This window comes from Athene noctua, chromosome 1, assembly GCF_965140245.1.
Source record: "Athene noctua chromosome 1, bAthNoc1.hap1.1, whole genome shotgun sequence".
Taxonomy (NCBI): Eukaryota; Metazoa; Chordata; class Aves; order Strigiformes; family Strigidae; genus Athene; species Athene noctua.
Window position 1 is genome coordinate 42,807,218 of NC_134037.1, and position 14,986 is coordinate 42,822,203.

General features: G+C 45.4%; 1 protein-coding gene across 2 annotated transcripts in view; it reads right to left on the reverse strand.

The window, feature by feature from the left end:
* The window catches only part of BACH2 (BTB domain and CNC homolog 2), a 194,616-nt gene that overhangs the window by 4,965 nt on the left and 174,665 nt on the right, over positions 1–14,986 (reverse strand). For both annotated transcript variants that reach the window (XM_074896043.1, XM_074896044.1), the window contains one exon: positions 5,442–5,648. In XM_074896043.1, coding sequence (XP_074752144.1) covers positions 5,442–5,648 — 207 coding nt within the window. The remainder of the gene's footprint in view (positions 1–5,441; positions 5,649–14,986) is intronic.

The window sequence follows — 14,986 nt, forward strand, 5'->3', positions numbered from 1 at the left end:
GCATGAATTTAATTTTGTAGCTTTATACTCTTGCACACCTTGTGACTGTCTTTTTTACAAATGTCCTTTTTTCAGAATGATACACCAGATCCCACAGAATCATAGAATCATTTAGGTTGGAAAAGAACTTAAAGATCTTTGAGGCCAACCATTAACCTAACACTGCCAAGTCCATCACCAAACCATGTCCTTAAGCACCAGATCTACATGTCTTTTAAATACCTTCAGGGATGGTGACTCCACCACTTTCCTGAGCAGCCTGTTCCCTTTCAGTGTAGAAATTCTTTCTAACATTCCATCTGGGAAAACAGACCAACACCCACCTTGCTGCAACCTCCTTTCAGGTAGTTGTAGAGAGTGATAGGGTCTCCCCTGACCCTTCTTCACTCCAGGCTAAACAACCCCAGTTCCCTCAGCCGCTCCTCGTACGACCTGTGCTCCAGACCCTGCACCAGCTTCGTTGCCCTTCTTTGGACACTCTCCAGCACCTCCGTGTCTTTCTTGTAGTGAGGGGCCCCAAACTGAACACAGGAATCGAGGGGCGGCCTCACCAGTGCCGAGGACAGCGGTAAGATCCCTGCCCTGTCCCTGCTGGCCACACTACTTCTGATACAAGCCAGGATGCCATTGGCCTCTTGGCCACCTGGGCACACTGCTGGCTCATATTCAGGCGCCTGTCAACCAACACCACCAGGTCCTTTTCTGCTGCGCTGCTTTCCAGCCACTGTTCCCCAAGTCTGTAGAACTGCTGGGGGTTGTTGTGACCCAAGTTGAGGACCCAGCACTGAGCCTTCACAGAATCATGGAATGGTTTGGGTTGGAAGGGACCTGAAAGATCAACTAGTTCCAACCCCACTGTCGACACCTTCCACTACACCAGGTTGCTCAAAGCCCCGTCCAACCTGGCCTTGAACACTTCCAGGGAGGGGGCAGCCACCACCTCACTGGGCAACCTGTTCCAGTGTCTCACCACCCATGAAGTAAAAACTTTCTTCCTTATATCCCTCTTTCACTTTAAAGCCACTATCCCTTGTCCTGTTATTAAAGCCATTACTTATCTTGTCCTAGTCTTGTTGAACCCCATATAATTGGCCTTGGCCCATTGATCCAGTCTGTCCAGATCCCTCTGTAGAGCCTTCTTTCCCTCAGGCAGATCAACACTCCTGTCCACTTCGTGTCATCTGCAAACTTACTGAGAGTGCACTCGATCCCCTTGTCCAGATCACTGAAAAAGATGTTAAACAGTAGTGGCCCCAACACTGAGCCCTTGGGAACACCACTTGTGACCTGCCACCAACTGGATTTAACTCCATTCACCACCACTCTTTGGGCTCAACTATCCAGCCAGCTTTTTACCCAGCAAAGATTACACCCGTTCAAGCTAGTTTCTCCAGGAGAATGCTGTGGGAAACCATGTCAAATGCTTTACTAACATCTAGGTAGACAGCATTCACAGCCTTTCCCTCATCCACTAAGCAGGTGACCTTCTCATAGAAGGAGAACAGGTTTGTCAGCAGGATCTGCCTTTCATAAACCCATGCTGACTGGGCCTGAGCATCTGGTTGTCCTGTACGTGCTCTGTGATGGCACTCAAGATGATCTGCTCCATAACCTTCCCAGCACTGAGGACAAACTGACAGTTCCCAGGATCCTCGTTCTGGCCCTCCTTGTAGGTGGGCATCACATTTGCTAACCTCAAGTCAACTGGGACCTCCCCAGTTAGCCAGGACTGCTGATAAATGATGGGAAGTGGCTTGGTGAGCACTTCCACCACCTCCCTCAGTACCCTGGGGTGGATCCTATCCAGCCCCATAGACTTGTGTGTGTCTAAGTGGTATAGCAGGCTGCCAATCATTTCCCCTTGGATTATGGAGACTTCATTCTGCTCCCCATCCCTGTTTTCCAGCTCAGGGGGGTGGGTACCCTGAGAACAACTGGTCTTACTATTAAGGACTGAGTCAAAGAAGGCATTGAGTACCTCAGCCTTTTCCTCATTCTTTGTCACTGTGTTTCCCCCCGCATCCAATAAAGGATGGAGATTCCCCTTAGCCCTCCTTTTGTTGCTAATGTATTTATAGAAACATCTGTTATTGTCTTTTATGGCAGTAGCCAGATTAAGTTCTAGCTGGGCTCTGGCCCTTCTAATTTTCTCCCTGCATAACCTCACGACATGCTTGCAGTCCTCCTGAGTTGCCTGCCCCTTCTTCCAAAGGTCATAAACTCTCCTTTTTTTTCTGAGTTCCAGCCAAAGCTCTCTGTTCAGCCAGGCCAGTCTTCTTCCCTGCTGGCTTGTCTTTTGGCTCATGGTGACAGCCTGCTCCTTTCCTTGTTGAAGAACATCCAGCCTTCCTGGATGCCTCTGCCCGTTAGGACTGCCTCCCAAGGGACTCTGGCAACAAGGCTCCTAAATAGGCCAGTCTGCCCTTCAGAAGTCCAAGGTAGCAGTTCTGCTGACACCCCTGCTTACTTCTCTAAGAACTGAAAACCATCATCTTGTGATTGCTATGCCCAAGATGGCCTCCAGCCTTCACATCACCCACAAGTCCTTCTCTGTTTGCAAACAACAGGTCCAGCAGGGAGCTCTCCCTAGTCAGCTCACTCACTACATATCGCTACTTACTGAAGTACAGCTTGCTAATTAGAAACCTCAACATTTCATTTGAAGAATCCTGCACCTCAAAGGGGTTTTGATTCCTGAAATTCAGCACAAATCAGGCCCACGAGGTCACTCATATGCCTTTCATTCATTTCCTGAGATGCGTATGTGTGCTGGGGAGAGAAGGGGGCTTAAAAATTAATTTTACTTATACACAGTTGATTATATTAGACAATAATAGTAATGTCACAGGATTGTGTAAAGCTGATGAACCCAAATTAACTTTCAAGTGAAGGCTACAGGTATGAAGCTAAGACCCTCCTTACAGCTAGTCCAGCCCTAAAGAGTGCTGCCTCTGTGCTCTGCTCTGGATGACACAGACGTACTCCTCCCCATCATCAGCTCAGTGCAGAGAGACTGGGCACGTGGAGCCAAGTGTGGACCTGCTTCTCCTGACAACCTGGATGAGGAGCTGCTCTTTCACCCCGCAGGATCTCTGACACCCCTCATCTCTGACACCCCGCATGCACTGTGGATTACTCTTGGTGCAGGAAGTAGTTGCTCACTATTTTGTTTATCTTTGATGTTTTGTTTGTTTTGCATCAGTGGAACACTACTCTGAACAGTGTTTTGATTTTCATTTCTTTTTTTTCCCCCAGGGCTTCAACAGCATGGCATCTGAAGGCTTTGCAAGCCTTGATGATTTAAGCCTCCCAACCAGCTTGTGGGGTCAGTGTCACCTCCCTGTTACAGATGGGAAGCAGACAGGCACAGGCAGTAAGTGAGTAACCCAAAGTCATGTGGCTTTCTGCCATTTGTGAGGTGATGGTAACTCAGCTTCTTCCAACAGATCCCTGCCTCTTTCACACTACGTTTGCTACAGCTTGCACAGAGAATGAAGCACAACGAAGCCTACACTAAAGGCCACTTTCAACACTCAACCTGTTATGACAAGAACAAGAAGTACCCCACTGCCCAGACCCACCAAGTTCAACAGCATGTTTTAAATGTGCACACAGACATTTAAATCAAAGACTCCAAATAACCTTTAATTTTAATGGAAGCTAGGTACACAGACGTCTCAGTAAGGAAATCAACTTCAGCTTCTTTTGTTTTATCTGTGTGAATGAATTAATTTATCACTCAAACCCTTGGATATTTAAAGACTGGGTTTAATGCTGGACTCCTAAATCTATGCTGTGTAATGCAATTAAACTGTCCAGTCCTGCATGCTGCACACCCACACTTCTCATAACAGCTGAACTGGGATTATTACTTATTTTTGACATTTCAGAAAGCTTTTAGGACTTCTGAACAGATGAGGGGCTGCTAACCCATTTTGAAGTTCCAGTGTTGCATTTCTCACTCTAAGTGACGCCCTGTAGACACATTTTCCTCCCTGACCCTTTTCTCAAGCCCTTTTATCGTTGTCTACCAGCTTGCTTTCTCAATGGGCAAGGGATGGCAGAAGAGGAGCAGGGCCCTCAGACCACCAGGGGCCACTGTCACAGAGGAGAGTTTTTTCAGATAAGATGCCTTTAGCTAAGATATCTACATCTGACATGGCTCTCCAGGTGATCTTGTTTAGTGATGGAGAGAAACAGGCACTTCTAGGCTGTATGTCACCTCTTCTGCTGTAGAATGAGACAAATAAGACTTGACAGGTATCTACTTCTCTTAACTGTCTATAAAGGAAACCAGGACAACTAGCTTCAGTTCAGGTAGACAACTGTGTTTAGCGACCCAAACCACAAATGAGGTGTCCATACTGTGACTGAAAGAGAGAGGAATTTTCTGAGCAGCCATTTAGCCTTGCTCCAGTCACTTCACTCCCTTAGATTAAAATGTGGTAGCACTGTCCACTGACACCTTGGTACACAGGAGACCCATCCCCAGATGTGCTCTGGCCAGTGAGTGCGGTGTGTTTTGCTCTCCTCTCCACAGCAGACTACTGCCAGAGACACACATCAAGGAGGGCTAGGGCAAACCAACAGTTGCCACTTGAACCTGGTGCATGTGACATAAAGGCCAGTGCATTGTGGAGTGGGAACAGGTCTCTTGTGTTAGATGGTCATTGAATCATGGGGGTGTTTCAGTCCATGTCAGACCAGGAGCGTTAGAGGGAAGAAGACAGAAGGAGCAAGGTGGAACACACCCTTGCCTACACCCTTGCCTCACTGACCTACACCAAGGAATATCCACTTGTCTAGATATTCACATTTCTGGCTTTTCACTTCCCTTGCCATTTCTGACATTTGCTCAGTGAATGAAAAAGCTGAAGAAAAGGCATAGCAAGCTGAAACATCCTGAAAACGTTTCGCTGCCTTCTAGCACACCAAAGAAAGAAAATCTCTGTGTAGAGATGAAGCTGGCACTGCCACAACATTGTCTGGACCAGACAGCCTCTGAAGGTCTCTTCATACCTATGTTTCGAGCACTCCACAAATCCCTGACCAACAGACTGTTACGATAGTAAGGCATGGAAATGAGGCTTGGATGAGGAAGAGCCTTTGATACACTGTAAGTGCTGTTGTAAGTTAAGCTGCAAGAAGGGAGCTGTGATACAGGCTTCCCTCCTCTTCCAATTCACTCAACAATCTGCTCTTGAGATATCAAAATAAAGAGATATCTAGGTCTCATTCCACCGGAATCTTGTGTTTTCCATATATATTATATACACACACACACTAATATCTTTTTGTATATTACATTTTCATACTAGTGGCTCTGCTTACTTATGTACAAACTGACTGAACCCACTAAACTCTGCACAGAAATTGCTGTAGGTGCCCTGCAAATTGTGGCATGAGGGTAAGTGGGGCCACAGCAAGAGCACACAACTCACCAACTTGCGGATTTCACATTCTAGGTTCTGAATACAGTCCAGTTTCCTCTTACGGCAGCGCTGAGCCGCAATTCGGTTCTTGCTACGCCGGCGGACGTCGTGGATGAACTCGAGCTGCTCTGAGGTTAGCTTGTGCATCTTTATCATCATCTGGAAATCATTCCGTGGAAGATCTGTGATTTGATCAACAGGAAAAGGAAGTTTCACCTAAAACAAACAAATAGAAGACAAGAACAAAGAGTCATATTTTGCTTGCTGAATGCAAACTGAGTAACAGTGAGAGGAAGGACGATTACTGGTGCTGCTGCCCTCTAAATAAGCAACAGACCAAGTTTTACATTGAGCAAGTTTTTAACACTCCCTTGTGCCACACTGTGGAGGTCCAGCTGGTAAGAATCAGATCAAATCAGCAATATATAGGAATCTCAGCTAAAAATTTAATCTTTCTAACAAGCTCTAATAATAGATCTCCTTGCATTAAAAGAAGGTTCCATCCACTAAGAGACACAGCCTTTTGGAAACAGTGAAGTATCTCGCTGCTATTAATTTCAAACTAGTTTCAAGGAACAGACTATTAGCGCAGCAGGAAACCTGTCTCTGCACGGCCCGCAGGACCGAAAGTTTGATTAGGTGTGAGGTTAAAAATGCAACCTGACACCTCACGTGGATTAAAACCACCATATTGCAATTAGGAAGGGTTGCCTAATCAGCATTTCAACTGAGCAGTACACCATATAAGAACAAAGGATAGGAGGAGCATGACACATATCCTACCCTGCTAAAACGTAATTATTTTTAAATAAAAGAATATTTGCTGACATTCTATTACTTTTGTAGATTGAAGAGCATCCAAGTTGCATTTCTTGAAGAAAACACCCTCAGTTACTTGCAGTAAAACCTTTTTCCTTCAGGCTACGAACTGCCATCCCGTTTTGACCGTAGACCATCTGACAGTAGCTCCAGGTTCTGCCTTCAGGAATTCTAACCAACTCCTACCGATTATGCATTAAAGCAAAGCAAAACACAAAGCTCCTGACAGCCTGGAGCGATGAACACACACTTTCTCAAAAACTGGAGAATGGTGGATAACTTCTGTTAGCTTTTTTTCCCCAAACCTATCGGCTTGCTCAAATCAAAATATCTTGTAGCTTGGGACCGTTAACATGACTATCAAAAAAATAATGTTCCACGGTGGACTGCTGTGTTTGGTGGCCAAATAAGAATCAGTTGACAAATCTGAATGAAGGAGATGACAACTAACTCGGCTGACCCCCTTTTTTTGGGTCATACCCACACTGCCCAAAAGATGGCAGTAAATATTTACATTTCTGTCCTCATCTGGTACAATCCGGCTTCTTGAACAAGGAGACTATTCTGCATGCAGGCTACCAAAGAAGATACAACTTAAGTTGCTCAAGCCAAGCAAAAGATATGGGTTGAAAAGGTTCCTTTGATATTTAAAACATGATTACTGTCTACAAATGGTGCACTTTTAATTATTCAGAGATAAATAAAATAACAGCAAGATTAGAAATCAGTCATTTTCATTGGAGAGCTAAGTTTCTTTATGCAGAACAATCTGCTGAGGATGCATGTACACAAATGCACAGCAGTGGCCTCTGGCATTGAGAGTCACAGACCCTCACTGGACACCTGGACCTGCTGATAGCCAGCTCCTTGCCTTGTTTATGAGCTTGTTTTTTCTTGTGCTCTTCTATCATTGCTCTGCGCATCTCCAAGCCTGGGCCATGTGAAATTCAGTGCAAACATCCACTGCATCCTTTCAGACAGTTTCATGCCCTGAACATTGCCTCTCTGCCCCATGTGTCTGGGGGGCACCACTTCGTAACACACTACTTGACAGGTCAATTTAAACCAGCAAGAAACACCAAAGACTGCCTTAATATCCCCCAAATTCCTGCTTGTACACACAAAGGCTGACCTTAGGCACAGTGATGTGGACTACAGTGTTTACCGTCTGCTAACTAATGACATGAAACCTGTTTGATTTCCCCTCCCTAGCCTTTGGACGGTCAACATAAACTTGATGTCACCTGCTTTTCTCTCAAGCTTCAACCAGGGTCTGAAAACAAACAGCCTGTGCTTTCCTCTGAAAGACACCACAGTTTCACTGCAAAAACAGTCCTTTCACATTCCCAGTTTTGCCTTATTTTCTTAAGTCCAAAGCGGAAAGCAATGTTAACTTTATTTCTCCCTCCCTCTCCCTTTCAAAACATATTTACTTGCAAGGAGGAGATGTGCTTGCAGCTGGAATGGGAATGAAAGGGAAGCAACTTAAATCTGTCAGGTAGAAATTGCTGAAGGGAAATGGGAAAATAATAGAAACAGATTCATAAAAAAACCGATTGAAAATAAAACCATCTACACAGCAGGCCAGAGACTGCTATCAGTAAACCCAGCATAATCCCACTCCTGTCATAGGCAGCACTGCACAGGATTAAAAACGTGAAAGGGAGAGTGGAAGTGAGTCAGACTCATTTCCTTCACCATTCACAGCATTTTTATTGCCTGTCTCCCTCTCCGCAATTAGCTGTCAACTGAAAAAAAAACCACCAAGCCTTTGGCACGGACACAGTGAATAACTGCGCTGGGGTATTGCTGCAGTGAGAGGCCAATGGTGTTTTACATCGGCACAGGGCAAGGCTCTCAGCTGGTATTTATCACAACAGAGTGGTAACTCAATTTGCAAGAGCTGACGACTGTCATTGGTGGGATTCATCTGACACATTTAGCACTGTCTGAAATGATGGGACTAGCTAGTGTTCAGGTCCCTGCTGTTGGCATCGAGGACAGAGAGGTCTTTGGATGACACTGCAACCTTGCATGGCTTCTCCCTCCTCCTGGATGCAGAAGGAGCAGGGATAAGACTTAAAAAAGGTGCTGCATCTCACAGTATCTAAGGTAGGTGAGAGAAACCTTACCTGAGGAGTCTGAAGAAGCACAGTCAGTATTTTCTAAGATGTGTAAGAAAAACCCAGCAAGTATGTTTTCTCATAAACTTTACTTTTTAATAACTATGAATTTTATACAGGAAATTGTACTTTTTGGTTAGGACTATTTCAAATTAGAAATGTAAGTGGGACCCGTACTCCTTCCAGGAGTTGCTCCAGCCAGAGCTTGCCTCTCAGAGTTCTAAAATCTTCCCTATCAGTATGGCTACTCTTTCCCTGCATTTTTACACCAACATCAGAAGCTCTGTTTCCACCACACAACAAATAAACTGGCACTTTCTGCAACCACTGCAGCCTCTATTGCCCCAGACTCTGGCTGATGCACCTCTGAGAGGATAGCCAACCCACCCTGGTGAAAAAAAAACCCTGTTGATGATTTTGTGGCATTTCCCCCCCTGTATTATTAGCATTAGGATGCTAGTATAAATATCATTGCTTTGAGTGGCTAAGTAACAGCAGCAGGGATGGCCACTGACTCAGCACATGAAAGGCCCATACATAACCAATTAACTCCTTCAAGCTTCACTGGTTAGTGCCAGCTTGGGTCACAATGCTGCTCACATACTGTACTAGCTACTGCTGCTGCTGCTGCTCTTCTCCTTCTCTTTTTCTTTGGAATAAAGGAGAGGACCAAGGCCCTGTATTCACTCACATTAAAAGATAAATGCCAAGTGTTGGAAATTTATGTCATGAGTAATATTAGCTTTTTCGCTCTTCCTTATATCTGAATTTCAACATCACCTTCCTTGAGCTGTCAAGTGCTAGTGAAAACAACAGATTTCCCAAGCCTGGCTTAACATCACAGTAACTAAAAGGATTCATGTATTACCCATAAGAAAAAGTAATTATTATGTAATGGGCACAGGAGGGCAGAACTCAAGGTACCACCTTGACATTTATAAATGGTTCAAAATATTGGTCAGTTGCTCCACAGTTGTAAGAAATAAACCTGTTGCCTTAACGCTCTTAAATTGAAAGCCAGAGTTATTGAAGGTCTCTGACACTGCACAGCCCTTGGAAAGCTCTCGGGACGCACCCAAGCAATCTAGCACAGGGCCTGAATAGCAGCAATGCTTTCTTGATATAGAAAGGGGTAATCTTCACAGAGAAGAGCCCAACACATTAATCCCGCTTTTCCTTGTATCTTCCTTATCATGCAAATCAGTCTTCCACAAATGCTCAGGAAGAAATTCATCTGAGGACAGGAATTCAGGTGTGCCCACCTGTGTTAGGGGCTTGACTGCCTACACATTATTTCAGGCATCACCTGTGGTCCCACAGAATAGGTCCCCACCTGACTTCAGTTGGAAAACTTAGCCTAAGAAGCACAAAGCCAATATGCAACACTTTGTGTAAGAGAGAGTACAGGCAGGATGCACTCTCACTGGTTTCCTCACCTCGCTGTCTACCGGTAAAGCCTTCAAAGCACCTCTTCAGGTGTCAACCACACCAAGATGGCAGAGAACTCTAAAAGGCAAGCCCAGGCAGCGAAGATCTACCACCGTGTCAACAAACCAGGTCTGAAATGGCCTTGATCAGCAGGTCCCACTGCACACAGCCTGTCCTACCTGCAACAACACAACTGATGGCCATGTAGTTGCTCAAGGTCAACTCCAACCTCACCTCCTGAGGGCCACGAGAGGTGTTTGGGTCAGCAAATGCTGCCTGAGAGGGCACTGCTATGCACTTAGTGGAGGCAGCTTTTTGATTTGCCACCTATCTCAGAGAACTGGGGAAAGCCTCATGGCTGAAGGCTTTAACCCAACAATCAGGAGAGGTGGATGGAGTTCTCATCCTTTAGCCTATGACTTGGATCTGTATTTAGATCACACACTGCTGGTACTTAAAACGCTGGGCTGACCTCTTCCCACTCACTGCTTACAGTGCCTTCAGTTTCCAGCCCTCCAAAGGGCACAACAGTTCAATACTCCTGCCCATTAATGGGCTTTTGTGAGACCAGGGATAGCACAAAAACCCTGACAGATGCCACAGGTGCATTTGACAAGGGTGGATCAGGCAGCGAAATGAGGGGGGGATAAAGTGCAGTATCTCTCTGAAAAATCTGCTTTTGCAGAAAAAAATCAAGAACTGTAGAGTCCTTCAAGAGCTCCAGCAAGGTCTTCAGCTCAGGGCATACATAACAGAATTGACCGCAGGCTGTGATGAAATAATACAGTGTTTGAAAGGACCTTCCTCAAATTTCAAACTTGTAATGGAAAACTGTCACTGTTGTTGTAATCCAGCAATTCTCTGCTACCAGCATGGATACCACTCCTACCGAAGAGAGGAAAGAAAATAAAACTGGCATGAAGTTTATCTTGCAAGACTGATGTTTGACAAGACTCCATTTAATCAGATGTTGCTAAACACAATTCCCAGTGCTCTGCTGGTGCTGCTGAGGATCCTGGTCAGCAGAACATCCACCAGAAAGGAATGTGAAGAGTAACTTCCTCATTGTCAAATTTGCAAACATTGTAAGATCAGGAAATCTGGGGTGACCAATCTCCAAATTCTGGGTAGGAGCTACATACAAAAGCAAGTTAACACCTTAACGTGTATTTGTTGTCTTTCTTTCTATGTAATACTCTTCAACAAGTAGAAATATTAAGCAGCAAAGAAGACTCTGCTTAGGTAACTCGGCACAGCTCCAGTAGATTTCTGGTAGAGCAGCTTTGGTTCACCCTCTTTTAGTGGGGCTCTGATTTCTAGTACTTTGCTAAGCATCAGCAGATGAACAGAGAAGGGGTGGCTGCCTGTTGCTTAACGTGGAGGGGTTTGGACTCTCACTGAATGTTATTTGCCTAGAATATCCTCAATTGTCCAACTGCATTAGCTTTGCCTTTATGAAAATTTCCTTTGAAAAGTGAGTCACTAACCTAGGCGGGAAATTATTTTGAAATATAAATGAAAGACACATTGAATGCAATTCTCTAGATAGTAATAGTTCTTGGAAAACTCCACCTCTTACCTCCTCCTACCCTTGTTTATTCTTTTCCTAAGAAAACTCACTTATCAAATTAGACTGAGCTGAGATTTCTTAACTGGTTTAGTAGTACAATATTTTTTACAAGTTTTCTAGCAGAAAAAAATAGACACTTGCTGAAGAAAAGGAATATCAAGAAAAGTAGGCAGTGCTGAAGTTTCTGTTCCTAAGTAGGTTAACAGACTGACAGACTACTTCCTTCTCAACAATTCATTATTTCAGAGCTTATTGTTTTGTTGTTGCTATTTTAAGCAGGATTGTCAGAACCTGCCTGCAAGCACCGAGTGTAAGTCTCTTCTCTAGTATTATATCCCAATAATTGATTTTTAACAACCTGTGGAGGCCTGAGGGACCTGGGTGAAAAGAGCAACACAAACTGTGAAATGTTTCTGTAAAGTCCCAGCAGCTCATGTAACAGCATCATTCCTGCAACTCTGTAACACAGGGACACCCCACATTGCACTTGCTGCTTCTATCACAAAGCCTTAAGAAAAGGAAATCTCAGAAGATTCTGGGTGGCTCCCTTAACAGGAAGGAAAACAAAAGTCAAGATATCCCGGAGAGAATTTACCAGCAGTGTTATGGGGATTGCTACCTCCTCTGACACTCATGACTGCAGTCTGCACCCACTATGGGACAGGGAGGCTGGCCACAGAGTGGGGTCACCTTCACCCACATGGCACTCATGTAAAATCCTAGCACCCCAATTTTGGCATCAATCTTCGGCATCCTGAACGGCATCAAGTCTACGGGAAAGCAAGAGTGCCTGAAAAAAGCAGAAGGAACCTTTCACCTACTTCTCACACAATCAATACACCAGCAAATGATGTTTTCTGACATTAATTCTGGCACCAACAGCACTCTGGAACCCAAATCAAGACCAACAAGGTCCAAATTCCAGGGGAACTGAGCAGCCCCATGAGATAACCGAGGGTCAGAGTTCAAAAGGCTTATTCCCATCAGGCCATCCCACCCAAATAAAAGCCCACCCATAGCAGAAGAGCCTGCACAGTGACTCTCTGGAGGGGTGAGCACCTGTGTATAACCCCCAGATATCTTATCAGGTGCTTTTTGAAGAGAAGCCCAGCAAACACTGTGTGATCTGATATGGCAGGTGGCAAGGGACCTGTCTGGGAAGTCGTCAGGACAGCAAGGGCAAACTGACAATTTCGGGAATGGAGAGATTCCCATGCAGCTTGAAGGGAGGCAAAGGACAGAAAGCAGTCCATTTCAGACTGTTTTAATGGCCAAACTGCTAAAAGTAGGTAGAACGACTTACATGAGAACTTCCTGCTGCTATATTTTCTACTGACTAGTTTAAAATATCCTTCACTGAGGTTTCCACAGCAGCGGATCTTGCAGGATACACACCCCAAGTTGCTATATAAATACGGCATTGTTTAATGAGGCTGCAATGTCCTTTCTTGTACTGGTAACAACCTTTACAAATCCATTTTTCAGACAAAATCTGCGCCGAAGCACCAGTGTGATCTGTTTACCCTTGGCTTGTTCAGGATAGTGCAGTGCAACCTCATGGAGCATTAATTCCCTCACCACATTTTTAATGCCTAGCAGTCCTAATCAAAATGCCCTAAAAAAAATAAGAAAAAAAAAAAAAAGAGAGAAAAAGAGAGAAAGAAAAAGCCTTATCAGCACTCCCAGGGAGAAAACTTGCTCAGCATGGTGCAGAAAATCTTCCCAGGAGGAAAACTGCAGCAAAACCAGGAGTGGAGCAAGCCCTCCTTCCCAGCTCTGCCCCAGAGCCAGACATGCCAATTGCAGACCAAGATGGCCTCCCCCAGCCCACCTCGTGATAAACGTCCCTCCTCTCATCCATGGACTTCTGCACCACATTCACATAGGATTTTTTGGAAAACCACCACCAATTCCCCATAACCTTCTCATTTGACTCTTCCAGGCTTATTTCTGCTGCAGCATCTCCACACAATTAGCTGATTATGAAAGCTAATTAATCATCAAACCCCAAAAGGCTAACCTCTCGCCCTCTTTGCTGCCTCACTCTGTGCATTAGCCCTTGCTGAGCAAGCAGCGTACGTAGGTGGAGATCCGATGTTCCCCGCAGTCCCACTCTCAGCTCCGTTCTGCCCCTAAAGGCAGGACTTCACCAAGTATGGCCAAGCAGAGCGGTTCTGCTGTAGGGCTTCCTGTATGAGGTCCTACACACAGTATTCCATCCAGGCAGCCTCCCAAGGAGACTCCTCTGCCTTCTGCATTGTCCCCAGCTCAGAACATGGGAACAAACAAGAACTGTTCTCTCAAAAACACTGGTATAGCATGACAGGGATTAGGAGACCAGAGGCTCCCTGGGCTCTTCAGCCCTTCCTTAGAGCTAAGCAACCAACTAAAGGAACCACCCACATCTGCCTGAAAGGTATCTTTCAGAGCCTGGGATGTAGCTAGTATAAGGATCGAGGCATAAAACAAGTTCACTCTCTTCACCCCTAGACCGCAACTAAGCCTGGTTCTGAACTGGGCATGCACAGCATGTGACCTCTTCAAACTTGCACTTGCTGCTCCCCGTGCTGAGGCACAAGCTCCCAGTGGAGCCCTTCAGTATTACTAGAGGAGCCAGATATGCGGTTTCACCCAGATGCTCTCCAGGTCATGCAGTTTCCTAATGAAACTCTATGAAATAAACATTCAGTCTTTTTTCATTTTCTGGGTTCCACAACACATATCCATGATTGTAGTCTTCCCTCAAACTAGTGACTTTATATAGGCAGTTTATTCAATCACAGCTAGCCAGTTATCACCGCAGCATCTCCAGCTGACCCATCTCTAGTTTTAGAGAGGGCCCTCTTTCTCCTCCCTCTCACGGGAGAGCTGCATGGAAATTCACAGCTTGCTCTCCAGACCCAGACCTGTGCCCCTGCCGTTCTCCTAACAGTCCTGGAAATTAAAAGATAACTTCTCTTTGAAACCATTCACGCAACAGCAGCTAGAGCTCACCACCAAAGCATGGTCACGGGCAGGAAACATCATCTCAGCTGTCACTTAACAGAGGCAAAACCCATTACCTGCACCTGCGATTCACACACACACATGCACAGAGTGAGGGGAGATGACTTGAATACCATTCCCACAGCCAAGGGTGGCCAGCTATACAACTGTTAAAGTAATTTCACACTCCTTTCTCTTCCCACTCTGTCTGCCTCCTCTACTTGGGCTGTTGGCAATATGCAGCAGGGGCTCTCTGAGCAGGCTGCCGGACCCTCGGTGTCAGCAAAAGCAAGGTTTGAGGTTGTTCAAACACACCAGCAGCAATAACGAGTGGAGCTGGAACCACCCTTGCAAATTAAGAATGAGGAATGGTGCTTTGTGCTGCACAAGTGGGTGAAGGGAGGGAGGATGACAGGACACTGCCATCAGACTCCTAAGCACACCAATGCGCTCTCAACGTTCAACAGTTTGCTACTGTCCCATACCCAAATTCCAGAAAGTGCCAAACACCTCAGAGGTCAAGCAGACCTATTTACATGAAATCAACCATGCACACTCAACTGACAAGGGAATAAACAGAAGTTACTCTTTGCCTCTACAAACAAAGAAAGTGTAGGGGAAATGCCAAG